Source organism: Onychostruthus taczanowskii, unplaced genomic scaffold, assembly GCF_017590055.1.
Source record: "Onychostruthus taczanowskii isolate IOZ18803 unplaced genomic scaffold, ASM1759005v1 scaffold19, whole genome shotgun sequence".
In the NCBI taxonomy this organism is placed as follows: Eukaryota; Metazoa; Chordata; class Aves; order Passeriformes; family Passeridae; genus Onychostruthus; species Onychostruthus taczanowskii.
The window spans coordinates 640,167-662,293 of NW_024499128.1; the positions used below are offsets into that span (position 1 = coordinate 640,167).

A 22,127-nucleotide genomic window follows, 5' to 3' on the forward strand; every position below is an offset into this window, starting at 1 on the left:
AATTGGAAGATTAACCCCCAATATGCAAATGGCCCAAATTTATAAAAGTGTGAAAATCCATGACCCTTCATCCATTTTGGGTATAACACCTGGGGAGCTTTGTCTGCCCTAAATGTACCTGAAGGCCCTTCAATAAATAGAACTGCTTTTTATTGCTTTAATTTTGTCTGGCCACTGTTTTTAGATAGCCCGAAAAGGCATCACTGAGTCCTTTTGTCATGTTTTCTAGCACAGAGTTTGTTTTCTGGTGGCTGCTGAGTGTTGAGCTGGTTTCATAACAGCCTTTGTGCCCCAAGGTCCCATTTGTGTGTGTGAGATTTAACTGGGAGCCCATTAGTGACACTAAACCCAGACTTGTTCTTCCCTTATGTGCATAATTTATTTGGGTTTGCTTACAATGAATTTCACAGAGGCTCTGTGGCTGTTTCTCTCCCTGCAATATTCCCCTGCTTTATTAGCAGTAATTGCCTTTCTTCCCGTTTTCCAGTGGATCAGCAATTCAGGCAAATTAAGGAAAATTGTTCCTTACACCACTTACTGCTGCTCCACCAAACGCGAGGAAGGCACCCTGTGCCCAAAAGGTTTTGGGAGTGTCTCAAGTGATCTGACAAAATATATGGGGCACGTTGTCAGCTGGGACCAGGATGGGCTCAGTTCACTTTAATTGAGCTCTACTGAGCATTTTTTTCCCCTTAGAGATTTTCAAAAGTGAGGTAAATTGCTTCTGAAAATGAAAGAAATCTCAATAATCAATTAAACTTCAATACCAGGGTCAGGGAAATGGTTGCAACCTGCTTCCGTGCACTTGAATATATAACTTTTCACAAGGGTAAACCAACCAAAGAAGCATCTGGATGATTCCTTCTCACAAAGAGATATTTTGCTACTGTGACTGTATTTTTCTGACCATAAATGTCTTCATGAACTGAGGACACCATGCAGCATTTCCTTCCTCACTAGAGGAAGAAGGGAAATGTCTGTCTTACAATACAAATAAATATTTTTCTTGAAAAAAGCCATGTGAGTTAAGATCAAATAAATGACAGACCTGCACAAAGTGAGCAAACAAGCCTTGGTGCTTGTTCCATCTGGCTGTGTGTAATGTAGATGTGGGTTATTAACATGTGGGTCCCTGTGTGCTGGGGGATTCTGCTTCCCCTGGCACTCAGGTCCCAACAAGGCACAATACTGATGCAATCTGTAAGATGGGAGGGAAGAAGCCTTGGCTGTGTCCTCTTACCTTTTTCAGAAGCCGGGGCAAGGTCAATAAAACTTCGACATTTTTCACCTTTAAAAGAAAAGGATTATTTTAGGAGACAGAAGTGGGTTGGTGTCGCCCTGCCTCCTGTCTGAGCCTGGGGTTCCTGCCCTCACTCCCACCCCAGTCTGTCCAGGACCTGGGGCTACACTGGGGCACAAACCCCTGTGCCTCCCCCCTGCCCAAAGCCCCTGTGCCCAAGGGCTGGAGCTCGGTGGTTCCTGCCCTCACTCCCACCCCAGTCTGTCCAGGATCTCGGGGCCATCTCACACTGGAGACAGATGTTCCCCTGTGCCTCCACCCCCTGTGCCCAAGGGCTGGAGTTCTCTCGGGATTGCAGCCCTGGCTCAGGAGTGTGGGTTACAGGCACTGCAGGAAATCCTTCCTTGCTGCCCGAGCCCCTGCTGGGCCAGTGATGCTGTCCCCAAGGGCAGGAGCAGTGCTGGGCTCTGGCTAGGGTGACACAGGGACAAACACCTCAGCAGGTGGCACTGGCAGGGCATGGGCCTCTCTCACCCACCCCTTTGCCATCCTTCTTCTCATCACCAGACAATACCTGTGCCCCACCCAGGGTGACCAAACCTCCCAGTGCTGGGGCACTGCCACAGGCACAGAGCTCTCCATACACAGATGTGATACACATGACTGAGACAAAACCTGAAGCACAAAGAAGCTAAGGAAATGTATAAATGTTTTAAAAAAATGTTTAAAAAGCAGGCAAATGCCTTGCTGTGAGCATCACACCCTCTGCCACTCCCCGTTCTCCACTGTAAATTAAATTCTCTCTGTTTAGGACACCACCTTGCCCTTGCAGGAATTCTTGAGGAGTTTCTGAACAGGAAATGTATCTTAGGGTGGATGCTTTGAATTTTCTTTTTACTTCTTCAGGTATCCAAAGATGATCAAATAATTCCTGTGCCCTGGGTGCATCCCTCCACCAAGTGTATGTGTTCCTTTTGACATGATGTCTCCAAGGTGTGCTGGCACATCTGCCAGAGGTCATGGAATAAAGTCCATTTTGCCCTTTAAGACTTTAATTAATGCAAAGGCAGCTATAGGACTAGGCTGTTTCTTTAAAATGAGCTTTGCTCATTTTTAATTACAAAGTTCAAAACACTAATTTAGGAAAGGTGAGCCATTAAAAAAGAATAAACAGTGAAATGCCACAGTGATGGTAAAGTCAGTGTATTTTTTTCTTATTTGTAATTCAGTATACATAAAAAGCAATATAAAGTGTTCACCTTTCTGGTGTCTTTGCTGGCATGATTGAGATAAATGCAATCATTCAAATGATAGCTGTGCTGACAAAAGAATCTATTGCTATAATGCTATTATTACTACTTTTTATTTACTTTTTGCAGTTATAAATCCATGCTAAATACACTGAGATGTGATGTGTACGTAGTCCATTGTATAAGTAGCTATAAAAGAAAAGGTTCACTTGAGACTGACATGCACATTTTGATATGTCCAGGGCAAGGATTTCTACTCTGTGAGTCCAGAGGACAGTCAAGAAAAGGAAGTGACACTTAGTTTGCCAAAGCACCATTTCTTTTTCCAAAGGGGTGGGCAGGGCAGGCTATATCTGGCCAGTAGTGTAAGTTTTGGGGGAAACAGATGGAAAGGTAACTGCTGGATCACAGAAATTACCAGCCCTACACATTTTCTGTTCAGAGCAGGACCTTGACTTTTCCCACCCAAATTCTGAAATGCTCCAAGGATGGTAATACTCATCCCTTACTGACACACAGATGTCGCTTGGAGATGTTTTTCCTACTCTGGTCCACTTCTGGAGAAGTGTTTCCTTATACCAAACCAAACTTCTGTATCTGCTCTGGCATCAGTGCAGTCATCCTTTGTCTGTTTGTAGGGACATGAACAAGGCCAGCTCCCCCAGATTTCTTTACTTTAGGTTCCTGATCAAGAAATCCAGATAAGTAAGTGGACTATGAAAGATACTAAGGTGCAAGTAGAAAACATTCTCATTCAGAGCCTCTGAGTTTTAGGGTATGAGGTTTTCCAGGAATTTTATTGACATAAAATCAAGGGAATATAGGGAGAGTGACCTCTAGATTTGGACTTGATATAAGCAGATTAAGCAAGATTTTTCATTCTAGCCATATGGATCTGTGGTTTGGGTCTGGTTTTTGTGGGTTTTTTGTCAGATGTAAGTTATTACTTTTATCACAGTTTTATTTGAACATGACTTCAAGCTGTCTCTCACTGATCATCGCTCACTTGGGTTACAGTGAATCCAAAGCTATATTACTGGAAACCTTTAACAAATACCTGGCTCTCCAGAATGTTATCCCAAGAAAGGCAAAGGGGAATGGCCTTTGCTAATGGAAAAACGGCACAGGCTGCTCTGAGAGCTGGTGGTACCTTTCAGCCACCTGGCAGGGGACAGTCTCTGACTTACCAGTGTTTGGCTGCGGGACAGAGGAGAGGGTGGTCACAGGCTGCTGGGAGGAATGAGCATCCTCTTCCTCCCTCAAACTCAGCTTGCCCAAAACACCATCTCTCCCCGTGGTGAGGTCTCCAGTTTAATTAACATGGACACAAAGTGCTGGAGTGCCCAGAAAAAGTCCTTTAGGAGTCATATCAAAAAGAATGACTGGAGACAGAGAAGAGCCTGATGTCACCTCACTTTCAATGGCTGATTGTGCCTGGCTTGCTGCTGAAGGTCATAGTAGGAGCTGCACAAGCAGTTCCTGACTCCTCCTTTGATGTTCCTGCTGCTGGAGCACTGGAAATCCCTCTTCCATTTTCAATGGCAGCCACTGGTGGTATTTATAAAGCACAGTCACACTTGCACATGCAGACATGCATCTCGCTGAGAACTGAAGATGTCAGCAGTGCTTTCACTGTTCCTCTTAGGATTTATTCTAAGTTATTTTTGGGTATCTTGTATAACTGATCTCTTAAGCCCTCTTAAGTTTAATTTTAGACTTGGCAGAGTTTATCCTGCTGTGCTGTCCTTTTCCAGATGCATCTTCTCCCTCTAACCAGGCTCCTGGAGAGTCTTTAGAGAATATACAAAAGACTGTTCAGAGAAGCAACAAGAAGAGTCTTGGGGATTCATCCCCTGAGAGCCCTGCCTTCCCCTGTTTGTGGCTGTGATCCTGACAGAGAAGAAAGCCAAGGAGTGACCTCTCCTGCTCTTCACTGAAGCAGAAAGAAGAGGTGGGAGCTGGCTGGAATTCTCTGCACTTCCCCACAGGAGCAGTGGCCATGAGCAGTGCACATGGGGCTCTGTGGAGCTCAGCAGTGACAGGGAGCTGCTGGAGGCTGAGCGGAGAGGGCTGACCAACACCTAAGCAGCCATGGGCAAAACACTTGGCACCAGCTCCTTCTGTGGCTTCCCGAGGGTGAGGCAGAGACATCACCTGTGCAAGTCCTTGCAAACGCACTCCTCCAAATCCCACTGACCCTGCAGGGGCTCTGCTGTGCCTCTGCTGGCCTTCCCAAGGAGGGAACATGTCACAGGGATCTGCAGGACTGGAAGATAGCTAGAGTCTAAAATTTATCTGTGGCTAATTAATCCTAATTAATTAATCTAATTCTGTATGTGTGCATGTCTATGAATATTTCTAACTTGCTAGGGAGTTTCAAACTGGAGGAGCCAGAGAGTGGGAGGAGACACATCTGGAAAGACTGGTGGGTGGGGAAGTGTGGAGTAATAGATGCAGAGCCCATGAAAATATCTGAGGGACCACCAGTGGGATGTCCCCATGCATCTGCAGTGGGAAAAGAGGTGGAGGTGTTCCAGCAGGATCTGCAGAGCTGGACAGGCAGAGGAGGAAGAGGGGCGAGTTTGGTGCGGGGGGGATGTTTCTGTGGGTGCTGATCAAGGCACAGCTCTCTCTGAGAGTCTGTGTGGTCAGAGACATCAGTGTCAGCCTTGCACACGTGTGTGCGTGTGTGTGCCCAGCCTGGATGGAAAGGGCCCAGTAGCAAACAAGGAAAAATAATTCCCTGGGACTTCTTTAAGCTTCCTGAGATCATGCTCAGCATCCTCTCAGACAAACTCTCTGCGACTTCCCCATCCTGTGCAGCTGGAGAAGCTCCCTCAGCTCTGCAGGGTGAATGCTTTCCAGCTCCAGGGCAGTGTGTACTGAAGAAAGCTCAGCTTTGGGCAGCTGTGTCGTCTCAGGAAACAGAGGAAGGTGTGGATTTGATCCATCAGTGCCAGGGACACAGAGGAAGTTGTGGCAGTATTAAGAGATGATCTCTGTGTCTTCCTTGCAGCTTGAGGCCCATACTCCTCCTCCTTCCTGCTCACAACATGCTGGGAGGCCTGAGCTCCCAACATTTCCAAGCCTGAGCACGTTCTCATCATGGGAACTGCCTCCTGTGTGCAATGTCAGACTGTGTGAGGAAGAAGCAGCAGGCTGTGCAGGGCAGGCCCAGTGTGAGGAAGGTGCAGAAGGCTGTGCAGGGCAGGCCCAGTGTGAGGAAGAAGCAGAAGGCTGTGCAGGGCTGGCCCAGTGTGAGGAAGGTGCAGAAGGCTGTGCAGGGCTGGCCTGCTGGGGCAGAGCCTGCCTGGGGCAGGGTGAGCTGGAGAGAGCAGGGTGGTGAGGAGGCACCGCTGGCCAGAGCTGCACAGGGTGGAGGGTCACCCATGGTGGGTGGGTGAGTCCCCAGACACCTCCCTTTCCCTACAAAGTGGGGCTGCTCCATCACCTGCCCACTGAAGGGTCAGTGTCACACACACAGGGCCAGCTGGGACTCTGCTGGAGGCAAATCCTCACACCTTTCCAAGGCAGAGCTCAGAGTTCAGCTCCTCTCTAGCCTAAAGGAAGCCCAAGTTCCTCCAAGTTCAGTCCTGCCAGAAAATCGAGACAAACAGGTCCTAAAGAACCATCAAGTCCCACGGTTTGCTGGCTCCAGGGCCCTGCCGTGCCCTGCTCACCTTGTGGGTACACCAACCATGCCTGGCTGGGGCTCCCAGTGTGGAATTCCTCCTGGGCCCATGGAATTAGAGAGCTGCACAGGGCAGCTGAAAGCAGGTCTAGGTGCACAGAAGGTGGGTCTGAACTCCAGCACACAGACATTGATCCAAGCCCTGTGTGCCCTCTGCCTTTAAGCCTTTGGGAGAGCCATACTCTACTCCTTCTTCCACCTAAAAGGTGTGCTTTGTTTGCTCCTGTCCTCAGGACCTCACACAGGCCAGGAGCCTGGTGGTTGAGACTGGAAATGAGGAAAAAGGCAGAAAAAACACCAAAAAAAGCACTTCAAGACAATATTCTGTTTCTAACATGGCTGTTGTCATAGCAAAGAACAGAATTTGATGTTCTGGGTCCTACTTATTGGTCCTGCATTCCTGAGTTCTTTCCTCTCTGAGCCAGGGGTAAAGGCCTGATTAATAATGACAGTAGCAAAATAAAAACAACCCTGAAAAACCCTACTTTGTATGTCTTGCAATGACACGGTTTGAAAATATTCAAGTTAAATGAATTGACTTAAAAAAGAAATCTGGTAGTTCTGGCTGAACTCTGTTATAACTCTGCTCTTCATCTTGCAAAAAAAAAAAAAGAAGGAAGAAAAGCTGTCTGTATCCACTTACTCTGCATAAAATTTTACGAGTTCAAAAGTGCAGTTATGATGGAAATTTAAATGATTAAATTTCTTTTAAACAACATTCCCTTTTAGTAACACCCTGGCTCCCAGCCTACGACAGACAAGGTCCCCTTTTTTCTCACTAGGCCCTAACACATCTTTATCTCTCCAATTATATCTGGAGTCATGTGATTCTGATGAGATCCCACATTATCTACTGAGAGTAAAATCATTGAATTTGTCTAAAAAAAGACATAACCCTCAAGGGATCCCAGCCTAGACAAGGCTGAGGACTCCAACATAACTTCAGTGAAAAAAAGTACTACATGAGGGAAAATACAGGTTAATAGGCTCACTCAAAATGAGTTGTATCAGGTTAATTACCAACTGAAATAATCAAACTTTGTTTAAAGTCATCTCAGAGCACTTAATTGAATCTTTTTTTCCCTAACGAAAAAATAGAGTGTTAATCAGTAAAATCAACGTTTTCTAGTTGACCCTGTTGATTTTGCTGCAGCAATATTTTCTTCTGAAAAATAAACAAGCTCACACAGAATTGCACAAAAATAAGTCTTGAACTATGCAGATAATTATTTTCTCTTCCTCTGACAGCTGCCACTCATTGCTGCTGCCCATCAACGTTTCTTCTACCTCTAAATATCTTGAGAATTTGCCCAATTTCTCAGGGATTACTCACAGCCTGTACTGCCTTTGGGTTTGCTTTTAAACCTGAATGTTGTGCTGCTGTTCTCCTTCAGCAAATCCAATCCCTTCCAACTTCCTACGTCTCCAAGTGGGAAAATGTAAAGCTTCCCACTTTTCCATTTCAGGCATGCACTTCTCAGTTTGCACATTCCCAAAGGAATGTTGCTAATTTTACCCCAGAGGTCCCATTCCCACGGTGGGGTTCCCTCCTGGGGGGTTGGAGCAGGGAAGGGCTGGGCAGGGCAGGGAGTGTGGGCAGAGCTGGGAATGCTGGTGCTGCTGCCTGGGACTATGCCATGGCAACTGCTTGTTCCAGGCTGCAACTCTCCCTGATGTGAAAAAAATCTTCCCCAGCATCTCAAAGCAAACATCTCCACGGGCTGCTCTCAAATCATGTCTAATTGAAAGCCAGCCAAGTCACAAGATTCAGCTGATTATCTTGGTAAGACCTGGAGGATGTGTACACACATCCATCATTTGGAGAGCTGGGAAGGAGTTTGGGTTTCCAAGTGATTGTGAAAATCCGGGGAACGGCACTGCTGAGAGAGGTTTTCAATGATTTTGGTGTCAAATTAGAGCTGACTTCATTAAATCAAGGAGCTCTGAGTTGATTTAAGCGCTTGAAGCTGTAGAATGGGAAGGGGAGGGTTTCACCTGCTCATCCCAGGGGTGACACACTGTGCTGACCCTGAGCCAATGTAAATATGTATGCCAAAATAAACTAGATATTGGCAGTCCAGGATACCTGAGACACCCAAAAAGACTGGGAAAGACAAACCCCAGTGCTCTTCACAGAGGATGTAGCTGCTGTATGTCCCTCATCACATGAAGCCTTTCCTTCTCCCATCATCCTGTGCCTGCCCTGGCTGCTCTTTGGGTTGAGATTTCCTGTTTTTCCAGGTAGGAACCTTGGGGTATGGAAACAGGTAACTTTAACCTTTTCTCCATGACTTTTAAAGGAAGTGAACTTCAGCACATTGGAAATTAATATCCAGTTTTTGAAATCAAGTGAAAAAAGTTGTCCTTGCATTTCCTCTTGGGAACCTTATTCTCAACCATGTACCCAATAACTGAAACAAATTCTCATTATGTTTTTTGTCTGCCTGGGTGATGCACAGTGAAATCATGCTTAATGGTGAGGTTTTTTGGTCTCTCCAAACCTAGTGAGTCTAAGCACAGTGAAATGTCTCTACCTCTCAACTGATTTTCCACATTGTGAGCATGGTTTGAGTCCTTTTTGCAGCCAAATGGAAGGTGGAACTCAGGAAAGTGGATTTTGTTTGCCTGTGACTAGAAACATGTAGAAACAAGCCATGTCATTCCATAGTAATTACATCTGCTTCTTATTGCTCACTGGCTTTTGTATTCCTTCATAAGCTAGATCAGCAAAGGCTGATATTGCCTGTTGGTTCAGCAACAAGAACACTGATGTTACACCAATTTGTGACTTACAGAGGGTCCTGGTTTCAGCATCCCTATTCCCTGCCATCCTGGTTTCAGCAGGGACAGAGTCAATTTGATTCCTGCAGCAGGTCCAGGGCTGAGAGTTTGGTTTAGGATGAGAACAGTGCTGGTAACACAGAGGTACTTTGGGTGTTGCCCAAATCAAGGGCTTTGCAGTGCCTCATGCTCTGCCACTGAGGAGGTGCACAAAAAGCAGCGGAGGGCATGGCCAGGACAGCTGACCCGAGCTGGCCAGGGGGATATTCCAGACCTTAGATTGTGATACTCAGTGTGTCAACTGGGGCAAGTTTGCTGGTAGCTGCCAGTCACTGCTTTGGGCTGGGCTGGGCAGTAGTGAGCAGCTGCACTGTGCAACACTTTTGGAGGTGTTTAGTCCTCTCTCTCCCCTTTTCTCTATTTTTATTACTTCTTGTTGTTGTATTTTATTTATTAAGCTGTTCTTATCTCAATCCACTGGTGTTGCCTTTCTGTGGCTCTCCTCCCCAGCCCTCTGGGGTAGGAGTGACTGAGAGGCTGAGCAGCACTTAATTATCAGCTGTTAAACCACAACAAACTGTACATCCCAGTTGTGAGACCTGCCAGTCAGCCAGTTCTCCTAACCCCACATAAGGAAAGTTTTAACATCAAGATTGAGCCTGGTGTAATTTAAAACCCACGGGGATACACGGTGATTGATCTTCCATCCCTTATATATTTCCTCAGCCCTGAAAGCATCTGTTCATATTTTGCACTGACACTGGGATAAGGCATCTCAGTTCCCTTTGAAATCTGGGACCTGTGTGTTAATCTTCCAGCACTTTGAAGTTTATCCCATTTACAAGGAGCTACCAGAACTCCTCAGATGTTTCCTTTAAGGCTACTGGGTTAAATGGCTGAGAACAGACACATCCAAACACTCATGAGGAACAGTAACATATCTAATAAGGAGTAGTTAGCTGCCTGGTCCCTTCCTTTGCTCTGTTATGAGGCTCAGCCTGCAGGGACTTTATGTCCATGTTTTATGGATGATAGATGTTCACACAGCTAGTCTGCCCAGCAGGATCAGGAGGACCTAAAATCCAAAACTCCCAGAGCACCGCAGACACAAAATATCCCCAACATGCTATAAAAACCTGAATGTCTGCAATAAAGCAATCACCACCACAGAAATCACGGCTATCATGTACCACAGGAAGGGAGCAAGAGTTCTCATGAGGAACAAGAATAAATCTGTAAATTCCTATGGCCAGACCTATCTCATCCTGAAAGCAAAATACCAGGGATTTGTTAGGAGGAGTTCACAAGTGCTTTTCTGCAATGGATCCTTCCCATGCTGTAAAGGAAGGCAAAAATTTGTTACTCTCCCTGATATCTAGCCTGAGGGAGATTTCCCTTCTGATCCCAAATTAGATCATCAGTTTAATGTTCAGTGCATGAGCAGCCATACCAATTAGATCCTGAGCAGCTGTAATAATGTCAGCAGTGGCAGAGCAGCCTCCTCACACACTGCCTCCACCTGGAGCCAATTTCTGCTGCTTTAGATTAGAGAAGGCATTAAAACCTCCAGAAAACGTGATGGGCACCCAGTCAGCAGCTATTTTTTCCCTGGCTCCCACTGGTGCCCAGCAGCCCCCCCGGGGCAGGGATGTCATGGAGCAGGCACTGTGTGAGCCAGGGAGGCAAGAGGGCTCCTCCCAGACCTTCTAAAACACCAACACATCAGCTATGCAGGACTCACTCCAAGTTTTCTCATGCCAGAAACACTCCTCTTCTCTCCTACAGCTCTTCCTGGCACTTTGGAAGGCTCCATTTCAGCCCCTGGGTTTCCTTTGCTCACAGTGCCCTCTGTGGAGGTGAGGTCCAGACACACTCTGTGGGACCTGTCCTTGGATTGTCACTTTCCCCACTCAGTTATGAATTAAGTAATTTGGTTTTCTTTATCCATACATGTGTAAGGTATCACTGCATCCCCTCTAGCTCTTCAGTCTGGTACACTGCAGAACACCAGCTTTCTTTTCTTGAAGGAGATTCTCTTTTTAACTACCTTGGAAACACCACTGCACCTCTTTCACCTTTTCCTTTTTCTTACCATACCCATGCACCACGGCATTTACAAAACACACTGGTGTTGCCTGTGGTGCTGATTTTTCCCCAGAATAACCTCTTTTTTATGCCACAGCACTTGGCAGCTCCCAGCCCCCCCCCACCCCCAGACAAATACTGGCCCCAAACTTTGTTCTTATCTTCGCCCTGCAATTGGCCCCTACCTGTGACCTTACAGAGCTTTAGGCCTTGGCATCTGGTGCTTTTAACCTTCTTTAAAATGTAATGCTGCTCTTACAACTCTATCAGGCCAGCTCACGTTGTCAGTTATGCAGAAAAATCTCTCCTCTGTAATGCCAATATTCCCAGATTTTGTGTGGCATGTACGTAAGAGGCGCGTTCAAAGCAGGATTATTCTCTTCAAATTAAAACTTCTGTGTTGGGAATTGCAGTGTCTTAGACAGATTCTCTTTTGGCCAGTGAGGCAAACACATAATCCCAGGGCTCAGCTGATCCCACAGGAGGAGCAGTGTAACCTCCCAAGGAGTGCTCCCTGCTCTCCTCTGTAATCAGGATGTTGATCAGTTTGGGCACAGACACCTACGTTTGCTGATGGCCACGGGCTGGCTGCAAGATTATTCACCTTTATTTTTTTTTTGATTACACAAATTGTAACCTTAGCTCTTTTTTTTTCCAGGATTGCTAATCCCAGCAATAACAGAATCAGTCCCAAAAGCAAATCTGAGGACAGCTAGCAACATCTCGTCTCCATTGGGATAATTCTCCCTTTTGTATTACTTGCCACGGTCTCCTTGTAAGACTGTTCTTTAGTCAGTTTACAATCTATTTATCCCAATGATAATCAATAAAATAAAGTAAATCTGCTACACAGGTTGATGCAAAAAGTCTCCCTGCTCTGTCTTTGTGTTGTCTCCAGTGACAGATATTTAGGGAAGCCAGTGGCAGATATTTAGGGAAGAGCAAAGGGGTGGGCACAGGGTGATTCTGCACTCCCCATGTCATGCCAGAACTGCAGCAGCAGTCTGGGGATTGCTCTAAAATCATCCTGTCAGTAACAGGAATGGAGGTTTCCTCTCTGGATTCATGCAATTCCCAATTTTGGCCTTCTCAACATTCCCTGGAAGGGAGCTCTGCAGGAAGGAGTATTTATTTTTTGTCTGCCTTTTTGTTCTGGCATCATGGAAGTAGTCAATGGTGTGTGTTGTCTGAGCTGTGTCATTCTCACTTGATCCTCACCAATGGGACATCTCTGTGCCCTGGGCCTTCTGTCCAGCCTGGAGCTCAGGCTGCTTAGTGCTCCCCAGTGTGGAGCCTGCCTGCCTCTCCCTCTGTTCGTACCATCCTCCCCACTCTCTGCAGCTCTTCTGGAAAGAATTTTCACTGGGACATTCCACCAAATCTTTTTTTGCAAATCCACAGAGACTGGGTCTAATCCATTACCCTTGTCTGCAAAGTGATTCATCTTGGTAAATGATTTACCTTTAATAAACCCATACCTTTGATGAAACCTCTTTGTTGCCATGCAATGAGTGCTTTCTCAGAAAACTGTCCTAAAATCCCTGGGTCAAGTAGCCTGTACAATTTTTCTCCACTTTTCTTTAAAACAGTGATGTACAGATTCTTCTAAACCTGCATTTTCATGTACCAATTATTTCAACATCCTCAGATGGAGATTATCCTAGCCCCCTGGGTTCAGTTCCTCTAGCACTGGAAATTTTATCTTTAATACAGAGCTCTACCTCCTCCATTCCTTTTGCCACTCTTTCCTTCCTAACGATTTATAACCAGCAATTTTTACATTCCAGTCATGCGAATAAACCTGCCAGGTTTCAGTCATGCCAATTATATTGTATTTCTCATAATCCAGCAAGAATTCCCAAGTCCTCTTGCTTTTAATTATACACTCACAAGGCACTTCTCCCCAGCCCGTCTGGGCAGCCACCTGTGGTGAATCACTGTGATGTGTGATTATCACAGGGGCGGGGGACAGAGGTGTTGCAGAACTGCTCTGCAGCTGGGAAAGGCTAGGGCAACTTCTGGTGTTTATGGCACAGATTTACTCATTTCTGCAGGAGAAACCCCTCTCCTTCTCTGGCTTCTCCTCAAGGCACATTCAGAGCCCGCACTTCTGACCCATTTTGATATTTACATCCAATTCAAGTCCACTCTCATTTCCTCCTTCAGGAGGAATAGGTGGCATAGAGCACACAAAGGGCTACAGGCCCCTTGCCCTCCAAAAAATTCAATCTAAACCCACAAGACAAGCCATGCATACTCATTCCTGCTCTCCTGATTTCTGGGGAGCATGGTGAGCATCCTTGTTTATTTAATGGGACAGTACTGTTAAAAGGCAGCTGGGCAGCTGCTCTTCCTCTCTGGCTGTGGATGTTAACACTGAGCTTGTCTGTTCACTGGCAACTAAAGTAAGGTCTTAGTTCATGGGTTTTTCTATTAACATCAAAGCAAACACACAATTGAGCAAAACTGGCTGACTTCTCATTGCTTCCCAGCAACTCAAACTACTTCCTACTCTCAAACTCCCCTTTAGAATTTGATATGCCACCTTGCCTACTTAATGTGTTAATTTTTTCATGGCGTGTGTGTTCTTGAGTCATGGAATCTAGCAGCAGGTTCACCACTGCTGCTGTCAGTGCAGCATTTTTGTGGTGCCTTGTGAGGTGTCCAAGCACAGACTGGGTGTATGCAACAAGATACGTGCCCAAAGTTACATTTAAAAAGAAATTAAATGCTGGTGAGCTTGGCTCTGAGACATCTGGCCCTGGCCAAGGAGTCCACAGCCCAGAAGGAGGACCCAGGTGCAGCCTGGGAGGGCTCATGAGCAGCACAATCAGCAGAGCTTTATCCTCATCCCTTTCTGAGGTTGGGTGTGTTGCTCCTACAGAAGGCACCTCCACCTGTGTGGCATCCAAAGCACTGAACTCACTCTGAAAGGGAGAACCTCTTTCTGGCAGACTGGGATCCAGCACACTTTCAGAAATTGTGCTAAATAATTACAGGACTCCCCCACCAGAGAAACAGAAACACTCCAGTCCCTCTTTTCCCAGAGGGAATTCACAATTACATTTCTCAGGTACTAAATGCTTTTGAATTCTTGAGCTGTCCTAGACATGCTGGATAAAAATAAACTCTAGATTCACAAATTATTTCAGAAATAATCACAGCATTCAATCTCTGTTAGAGCTGTCAGTGGAAACCAGAAACTGGCACCAAGAGGCAGGCACGCTCTGCTGGGCTCTGCACAAAGTGGATGGCATGCTGCTTGCACCTCAGCCTCTGGAATCTAAATGCACATTGCAGATAAACAGGGGCAAGGAGAAGACACTCAAAAATGTGTTTGCTTGCTGCCTAAATGTCATTTTAAGGTGTGACTGGGTCGCAGCCCCTCCAGCCAAGTGGGAGCCCTAGAATCCTGTTCCCTGCAGCATCAGCCTGCTGGGAGCTGCTCCTGTTGGCACAAGAGCTGCTGTGTTGCAGCTGCACCAATGCAGGGAGCAGAAAGTTTTGACAGTGTGGCTGGAGGAGAGAGAAGTCAAAAGCTTGGTAGCTGGAGGAAGAACATGGCTCATAGCTGTGGAAGTTTGGAGGCTGTGGAGAGTTTTGGCAATGCCACGATCACACAGAGAGTTCCTGGCATTCACCTGTGCCTGGTGAGACCCAGCACAGAATCACAGAGGGAAAGGACCCACAGGCATCATCAAATCCAGCTCCTGGCCCTGCACAGACACCCCAACAATCCCACCCTGTGCCTGAGGGTGTTGTGCAGACACTCCTGGAGCTCTGGCAGGCTTGGTGCTGGGACCAGTACCCTGGGCAGCCTGTTCCAGTGCCCAAACACCCTCTGGGGGAAGAACCTTTTCCCAATATCCAACCTAAACCTGCCCTGACACAACTTGAGGATCCTTGGATCCCTTGCATCCTGTCACTGGTCATGATAGAAGAGATCAGTGCCTGACCCTCCTATTCCCCCATGAGGAAGTTACAGACTGTGATGAGGTCTCTTCTCACATTGCTTAAATTCAGACATCAGTGAGTCAGGGAGGAATTGGGATGGGATGGGAGCTGTGGGAATGGTGCTGACCATGGGCTCTGGCCTTATGTTCTGCTGGCAAAGTGTGAGGCTGGGAGTGACTGTGGAAGGGACTTTGCCTGGAGCAAGGCTGCTGCTGCAGTCACTTCAAAGTGCTGCTGGTAGAGCTTTAAGAAAGATGCTATTGACAGTGTACAGTGCATCTGAGCTGGGCATTTTGACTAATTGAATACACCCCTATTTAACAGTATTAATGCAATTAATGACAATATAAACACACAGCCATGACCGTGTGACTTGTGATGCCTGCAGGACATCAGCAGGTGTGCTGAGGATGGGGGATGAGCCTCTGGGCTGCATTCCTCACAGGGAGGTGGAGTGGGGCTGTCTGTGTAAGCACAGCCCTGTGCTGCTGGCTTGGGGCTGGTGCCTCGGGGCCTTGCAGCTCAGATAAAATGATCATCAGTCAGGCTGCAAGAGGCCATGACAACACTCTGACAGTCTGGCATTGCAAACCCATCAGTCTGAGTGAAGTGCTGTCGGGTATTTTATGTTGGCACTATTAGGGACAAATTTAGACCCGTGTCCATTACATTGTTCCTGTCCTTCTCAGGAGAAGATATGGTAAAGCTGAAAGAGACAGCAGTCTGTCTAAGCCAGTATGTCCCTGTACCTGCCTGGGTTATTTCCAAAGGTTGGTCACTCCTAGCCTGCTAACTGAAGAGTTTCAGGTAAGAGAAAACACTCACTGAGCTGCTGTGGGGGTGTGGGGAGGGAGAAGCAACCCCTGCTTTCACCATAACTTTTTAAAGCTGGCTTCCAGCTCTCTCCTGAAATCACCCACTACAGCACAGCTTTGTTTACCCGGTACAGAATAGATCACTGTGTTTCTCTTCTCCCACAGATAACTCACTTTTCTGAGTGGGCTAGAGTCACACAGTTACAACTTATCTCACACATAAATCTGGACTTGGAAAGATTTCAGTATCTGCCAGAAATATGGGCATCCTTGATCATGCCAACCCCAGCTAAGATGCTCAAAAAGCAAGAGTCTTAGGCTGCTCACTCAGGCTGCTGTGGCCTAAGCTGATTCCCCAATCAGTAAGACAAATCAGCTTTTTTTTTCTGTGTTTTTCTTTCTAACATCCAGAGTGTTGCTTTGGTGCTCTCATTTCAGCCTGGAGCTGTTGCAGTCCCAAGGCTGGAGTTCATGAACTTTCCTTTTTTAACATTAAATTGAGTTTTAATAAACAAATAATTTTGCAAGTACTCTCCTCAAAAACACCAGGGAGAATACACAACCCCTTGGGATGAAACAGGCTGTGAGCACTTCCCAGGTTTGTCCCATTTAATAGTACATTCTCACAGAGAATTCTACCAATTTTACCAGAATTCTACCCTAAACTTCCCATTACCAGAGGGGCTGTGTTCTCAGAGACACAACACATCCCTGGTCAACTGTTCCTCTCTCCCAGCAGTGAAGGACCAACTCCCTGATCTACTCCTAGGGCAAAGGCAAGATGGGATGGGATAGGAACAGCCCAGTGAGGAGCAAGTATCCACAGCCCATCGTCTCCTACTGAGTCACATCTGTAAACTTTATTTTTCAGTCACATAATCTGGAAAAGAGCTCTTTCAAAAGAAGAGTGTGGATATTAGCTCTAGCAGACAGCTCTGGGAGTAGGGGCTGTCAGTTTGCATCTGCTGAGACTCAAATTGGTCCCAGGGCAGCTGCCTGCCATCCACCCTCCAGTGTTTTATTCCTTGGGAAGTGCCAGGCTACAGCAGAGGAAATGAATGCCCTGATAAGCTGGAGAGATGTGTTTTTGAGTGCTTCCCAGCAAGTAAATGGCTGAGCAGGGAACAGAAATGAGCTTTCTTGTGCCCAGTTGAGCCCTTTAACTGCATTTCTCTGCTCAATAACCACACACTCCAGGGAGGGCTCGCGGGCGGTCATTTACTTCAGAGCGAGCAGAAAAGAGGCAAAAGCTGGTAAAAGCCGTGACCTTTGTGCTCCCCTGCCCGGTGTCCGGGGGTCGATGGCTGTGGGATGTCAGGAGCTGCCGGAGGAGCGGCCGCTGCCGCCGTGCGCTCCGAGAGCGGCTGCGGGAGCGCTGCCCGCCCCGGCTGCAGTGCCCGGCTCGGCGGCACTCGCTGCTGCTCCGGGGCTCAGCTGGCTCGGCTGGGGAGCTCAGACCCTGCAGCAGCCAGCAGGTAAACAAGCAAATCCCTGCTCCCGCAGGAAACAGGTTGCTTTTCGACAAAGAACTGTTAAACCCCTGCCTCTCTCTGCTCCAAGGCAGGGCACAGAACGGCTTGCCCGTCGCTTTCACACCGAAGCGAACACAAAGCAACACAGGCTGGGAGGAAGTTGTTTTATACTTACCAGCAGCATTGATATTTTCCTCACAGGAGTACCAGATCCCAGTGTGGAAATACCTGAAAAGGAAGCGGTCATCTCCCGTCTCCCAGCTGTAATGAACCACATTCTGGTTCGTCTCATTTGCAGTCTCATTCCCGCCGTAGTTGAGGCAGTTTGTCTTCTTCTCTTTCCCACAGCTCGGCTTGGGGACCCTCTGTGTGCCCTCACACCAGTGGGTCGTGATAAAAGCTGTTGTAGAGAAGAGGAGAGCCATCAGATTCAGACTCACTGCTAGCAGGGCTCTGCATCTTCGATTTGTCTTCATGGTAAATCCGCCCTCCCTCCCCCTCCTGCTGAGAGAAGAAGTCAAAGGGGTTTGTTTTATTTGGGAGGGGGGGGTGGGTTTCAAAGCCTCTCACGATTCAGAATCCAGTTGTCCAGGCATCAAAACTCTCGGCTTCTTCCAATCTGCTGCTGAAGCGGTGAAGGAAGCTCTGCAGCCAGACTCCCATTCTTCCCCTTCACTTGAAACCCTGCCTTTGTTGGTTAGAGGAGCAGCTGCCGGCGCGGCAGCGGGGCCGATCTCTCGCAGCCGCGGAGCTTCAGCGCGCTGAGGGGAGCGGAGCGGCTCTGCCTCCCGAGGAGCCCCAGAGGCGAGTGAACATCTGCTCGGCTACCGCACATCATCCTCCCGAGGGGCTCCGCAGCCTCCTCCGCCGGGAGACACCTGCAGGCTGCCAGGCTCGCTGTCCCCTGCTCCCGTAGGATGGGCAGGAGGAGGCAGGGACAGCTGCCACCCGCTGCCACCGTGCCCGGCACCGCTCGGAGCCCGCTGCAGCACGCCGGCCTGGGGGAGGCGTCACGGATCAGTCCCGAAAAGAATCAGTATTTTTATTATTATTATTAATGTTATTATTATGTGGAGCCGTGAAAGGCATTTTTCGTGTACCCCGGGGTAGAGATTCGTCCAGGAGGAGGAGGGATGGAGTGGCACTTTAGCATTTCTGCTCTGAGCTAGAGAGTAGTAAATCCAGGGCTTGATTCTGCTTTCGGCATATTGGTGCAAATCTCTTTCTTCAGAGGCTTGCTCTGGCAGCCCCAGAGGAATTTAGATTTGAAAGTGTGTGATGTGTGAAACCCACATCTTTCACAGCACCAGGCAGAGCCCCTTGCCCAGGCTTTTATTCCCAGACCCAGCTCTTGCAGATGTTTTGGTTGAAGTGGATCTGGAGGAAATTCTGTAGGTCCTGCTTTGTGCAGACGGACAGAGCTAATTAGAGCAAACCCTGGGCTTTATTTACCAGATGGCAATGCCGAGAGCAGGGAGCAGTTAATACTCAATATCCCATTTCCAAATAGAAGTGCATTGTCCACTCATGATGTCCAGCTGGCTTGTAGAGTTTCTGACCCCTAAGCAGATTGCTCAGAGCTCTCTGCTGAGTGCCCTGAGGAACAGAGCACCTGAGGGTGGTGGAGGCACAATCCATGAATGCCCGTGTCCAGCACTGAGGTGGCCACATTTGTCACACAATACTTCTGTCCCTTGGTGGATGAACTCAGTTTTCAGTGGTGAAGAAGCTTCTGAGTGGGGTTTCCTTCCAGCCTAGTTTGGACTCCCTGCAGAGGCCATGAGTGTGCTGGTGGCCTCTCAGAGCAGCCCACCAGTAGCTTTTCCTGGAAATATCCACTATTGGAAATATCTGATATTCCACATTGGAAATATCCAATATCCTGGAAACATCCACATAGCCAAGCAGCTCACACTGACAGACAGGACAGTGCTCATGAACCCCAGGCAGAGCTCATGCTCTGCTTTGCTGCCTGCACACAGGACATGGGGGACAGCTTCTCCAGCTCCTTGAGAAAGCCAGGGAGGATGAGGTGAAATTTCTCCTTAAGGCTTCCAGGACGTGTTCCTGCCTTCCTGCTGCCCCTCACAGGTAGCCACAGGACTCATGGCTCTTTTTGGTGCCTGTCCTGAATGTCTGTGCCCAACTGTTGATGAGATTTCCCACTATATGACCACTGGCTTTGGTCATTTTTTGTTATAAGTAAACTGGAAAGTTAATAGAAAATTTTTGTGAGAAAACTCACAGGGCTCTGTAAGAGCAATTGTGATGGCAGCTCTGCAAGTTTGGTGAAATAACTTTGTACCCAAGAGGCTTTGTCTTGCCCACTCCTGCCTGTGCCTGCTGAGTGCCACCTCCTCAGTGCCAGGTTTTCCCCTGTGCTCTGCACTAGCAGAGTGCCTCTTCTTGTCCTGTTGGAATTGCAGAGCACCTCTCCCTGTCCCAGCCCTTGCAGCATTACATCTTGCAGCCAAAAAATCAGCATTCTTTCCTTGGTTTTAATTGTATGCAAGAAATCAAGGTGATAGCTACTCAGATGACCACAGGATTATTACTTCAATTATTTTTATGTTTAGGACATTTCCTCAGTAATGCATTTGTGCTGCTCCTGTATTTCTCAGGGTTATCCACTTGCTAAGAGGAATAAACAAAGCACTTGAAACTTTGACAGAAAGCCTTCACAAGAAAGCTGGTGCTGTTCTTCAGGACTGTCTTTCAAGTGGCTGCCAGCATCTGAATCATCACACTTCTCCAAGTGTGAATATAGGTCTTTACAGCTCTTTTCTCACAATTTTTCTCTATCTATTGCCCTGTGGATTGTGTTTGCTGGCCTGCAGCACCAATGCCTGCTCAGTCTGCTTCTCCCTGTGCCCATCTCCCTGAGGGATGGGCATTCAAGACTTTTGTTTTCTGGGACAATTTTGTCCTAAATACTTCTTACATTTTATTTAACTCCTAATCCTAACAGATACTTCTATTTCTGTTCCTCCTTATCTTCTTCATTCTTGTTTTTCAGTTTGGCAGAGCTGTTGAGAACCGACATGGTGGCAGTAAATTAAAAAAAAAAAAAGGCAAAATAAAGCAGAAATTTGGTTTGCTTTGTTATACAGAGCTTTTAGAATCTTAAGCATTTAAAAAAACTGAACAGCAAGTAAAGTAGGATCAGTCAGAGAATTTTTTAATGTAATTTTCTTTTTCTTAAGGAAACCAATTTGTTTTTTTTTTCATTATTGGGATTACTTGAGAAGAAGGAAACTATTCTGTGCTATGCTCATGCTGTAATACTCCAATGACTTCTCTTTATATAATCTCTGTTTATCAGATTTGTTGTGTATAAAAATGGAAAGATCATGCATATGTTGCAGAAGGCAGTTCAGATACTTGGATTAAGTAGTATTTATGTGGTATTATCTTTGATGATAAATTAGAAGAGTTTGAATGCTACAGAGATGTAGTTTTCAGGTTGTGGCTACAAGAATCTTTAAAAACCTTTTTTCAACAATAACTTTTCTTTGATGTTGTGAGAAAAATTACCATCCCAGATTATAGTAACCCCTCTTCCTTTAGTATTTCTTACAGGATCAGTGTAAATTGTTATTACTCAGTGTTTACTGTGTACAAAACCAATTTGACTGGGAGGATTTAAAATACTGATAGCTTTTGCAAAAGGAATCTTTCAATCAGGCTTTGTTTTTCACTAGTGGAAAACAGAGGCACCATTCACTAAAGTGAGAGGAAGCCCTACTTTTGGGTCCTCTGGTGCTGATGGGGACATGGTGAGCTCAGTCTGGGTGTTTACTTGAACCAGCAATGTCAAATGCATGGGATTATATGCTGGATTTAAATCAACATTTTAAACCCCCTATAGCTTTTATTTAAATTTTCATTTCTTATGGCTCTGTCCTCCTGGGCTTCCTCATGTGTTTATTTTGTCCTTTTCATCTGTCACTGGAATGGATTTCCCAGCTCCTCCTGCCACTTTGGACTGGACCCCTCCTGGCAGCTCCTCTTTGCTTTTCCTCAGCACCACAGAGCCACAGCATTCACTTGTTCAATTCATTTGTCTTGCAAATGGCTCAAAATCTCCTTTTCTAGTTGGAATTTTCCTCCCTTGACAGAGCTCTGCACAGCTCATCTTTCCCTTGCTCTCTTTCCAGGATAAATATGAATGATTGGTTGTGCCGCCAATACACTTCCCCTGTCTCTGCTCTGTCCAGCAGAATGGGAAATTTCTCCTTACCTCAGTCACTTAACGGGTTTTATTTTTATATTTGGAGAAGAGGGTTGGGATGGAAATACTGTCTATATTTCCCCAGACTGTGTTACCCAGCTGGGAAGTTTGTGTTTACTCCAGACTGAAGCTCCTTTTTGCTGTTTTCACCCCGGTTTTTCTCTTTTCCTCAGAGCTCTGGCCCAAAGCAGTCTGTGTTCAGCAGTGATGCTTGGCACTCTGAGCACACAGGCTGGGCTGCACAGTCCAGCTCATCTCAGAGATGCTGCTAAGAGACAATCCTGATTTTCTGACAGAAATTAAGCCCTCAGCAAATGGACAACCCCCAGGGGTCCACATGAAGGTGGGCTGAATATTGATACCACAGGAAATCTTGGTCTTCACTTTAACTCATGACTTGTGTCTTTCACGTACTTTGCTTGTGGGCATTTAGGCAAGGACAAGAAGATTGCTCAGGAAATTCTCCCTGTTCCTAAAGCAACCAGGCAAAAAAATGTTTTCTGACAGTACTGTAGCAAAGACCTTTACCAGTCTTGACAGAAATGAAAGTGGTAAAACAAACTGTTGCCTCTCCCATAAAAATTTCCTTGGTCCAGCATCACTGGGCA

At 46.8% G+C, this 22,127-nt stretch overlaps 1 protein-coding gene across 1 annotated transcript in view; it reads right to left on the reverse strand.

Moving 5' to 3' along the window:
• GSG1L (GSG1 like) overlaps positions 1 to 17,764 on the reverse strand; it is a 47,292-nt gene extending 29,528 nt beyond the window's left edge. Inside the window, exons 1-2 of the mRNA XM_041401802.1 lie at positions 17,464 to 17,764; positions 1,241 to 1,288 (exon numbers count right to left, since the gene is read on the reverse strand). Coding sequence (XP_041257736.1) covers positions 1,241 to 1,288; positions 17,464 to 17,764 — 349 coding nt within the window. The remainder of the gene's footprint in view (positions 1 to 1,240; positions 1,289 to 17,463) is intronic.
• Positions 17,765 to 22,127: the final 4,363 nt, after the last annotated feature.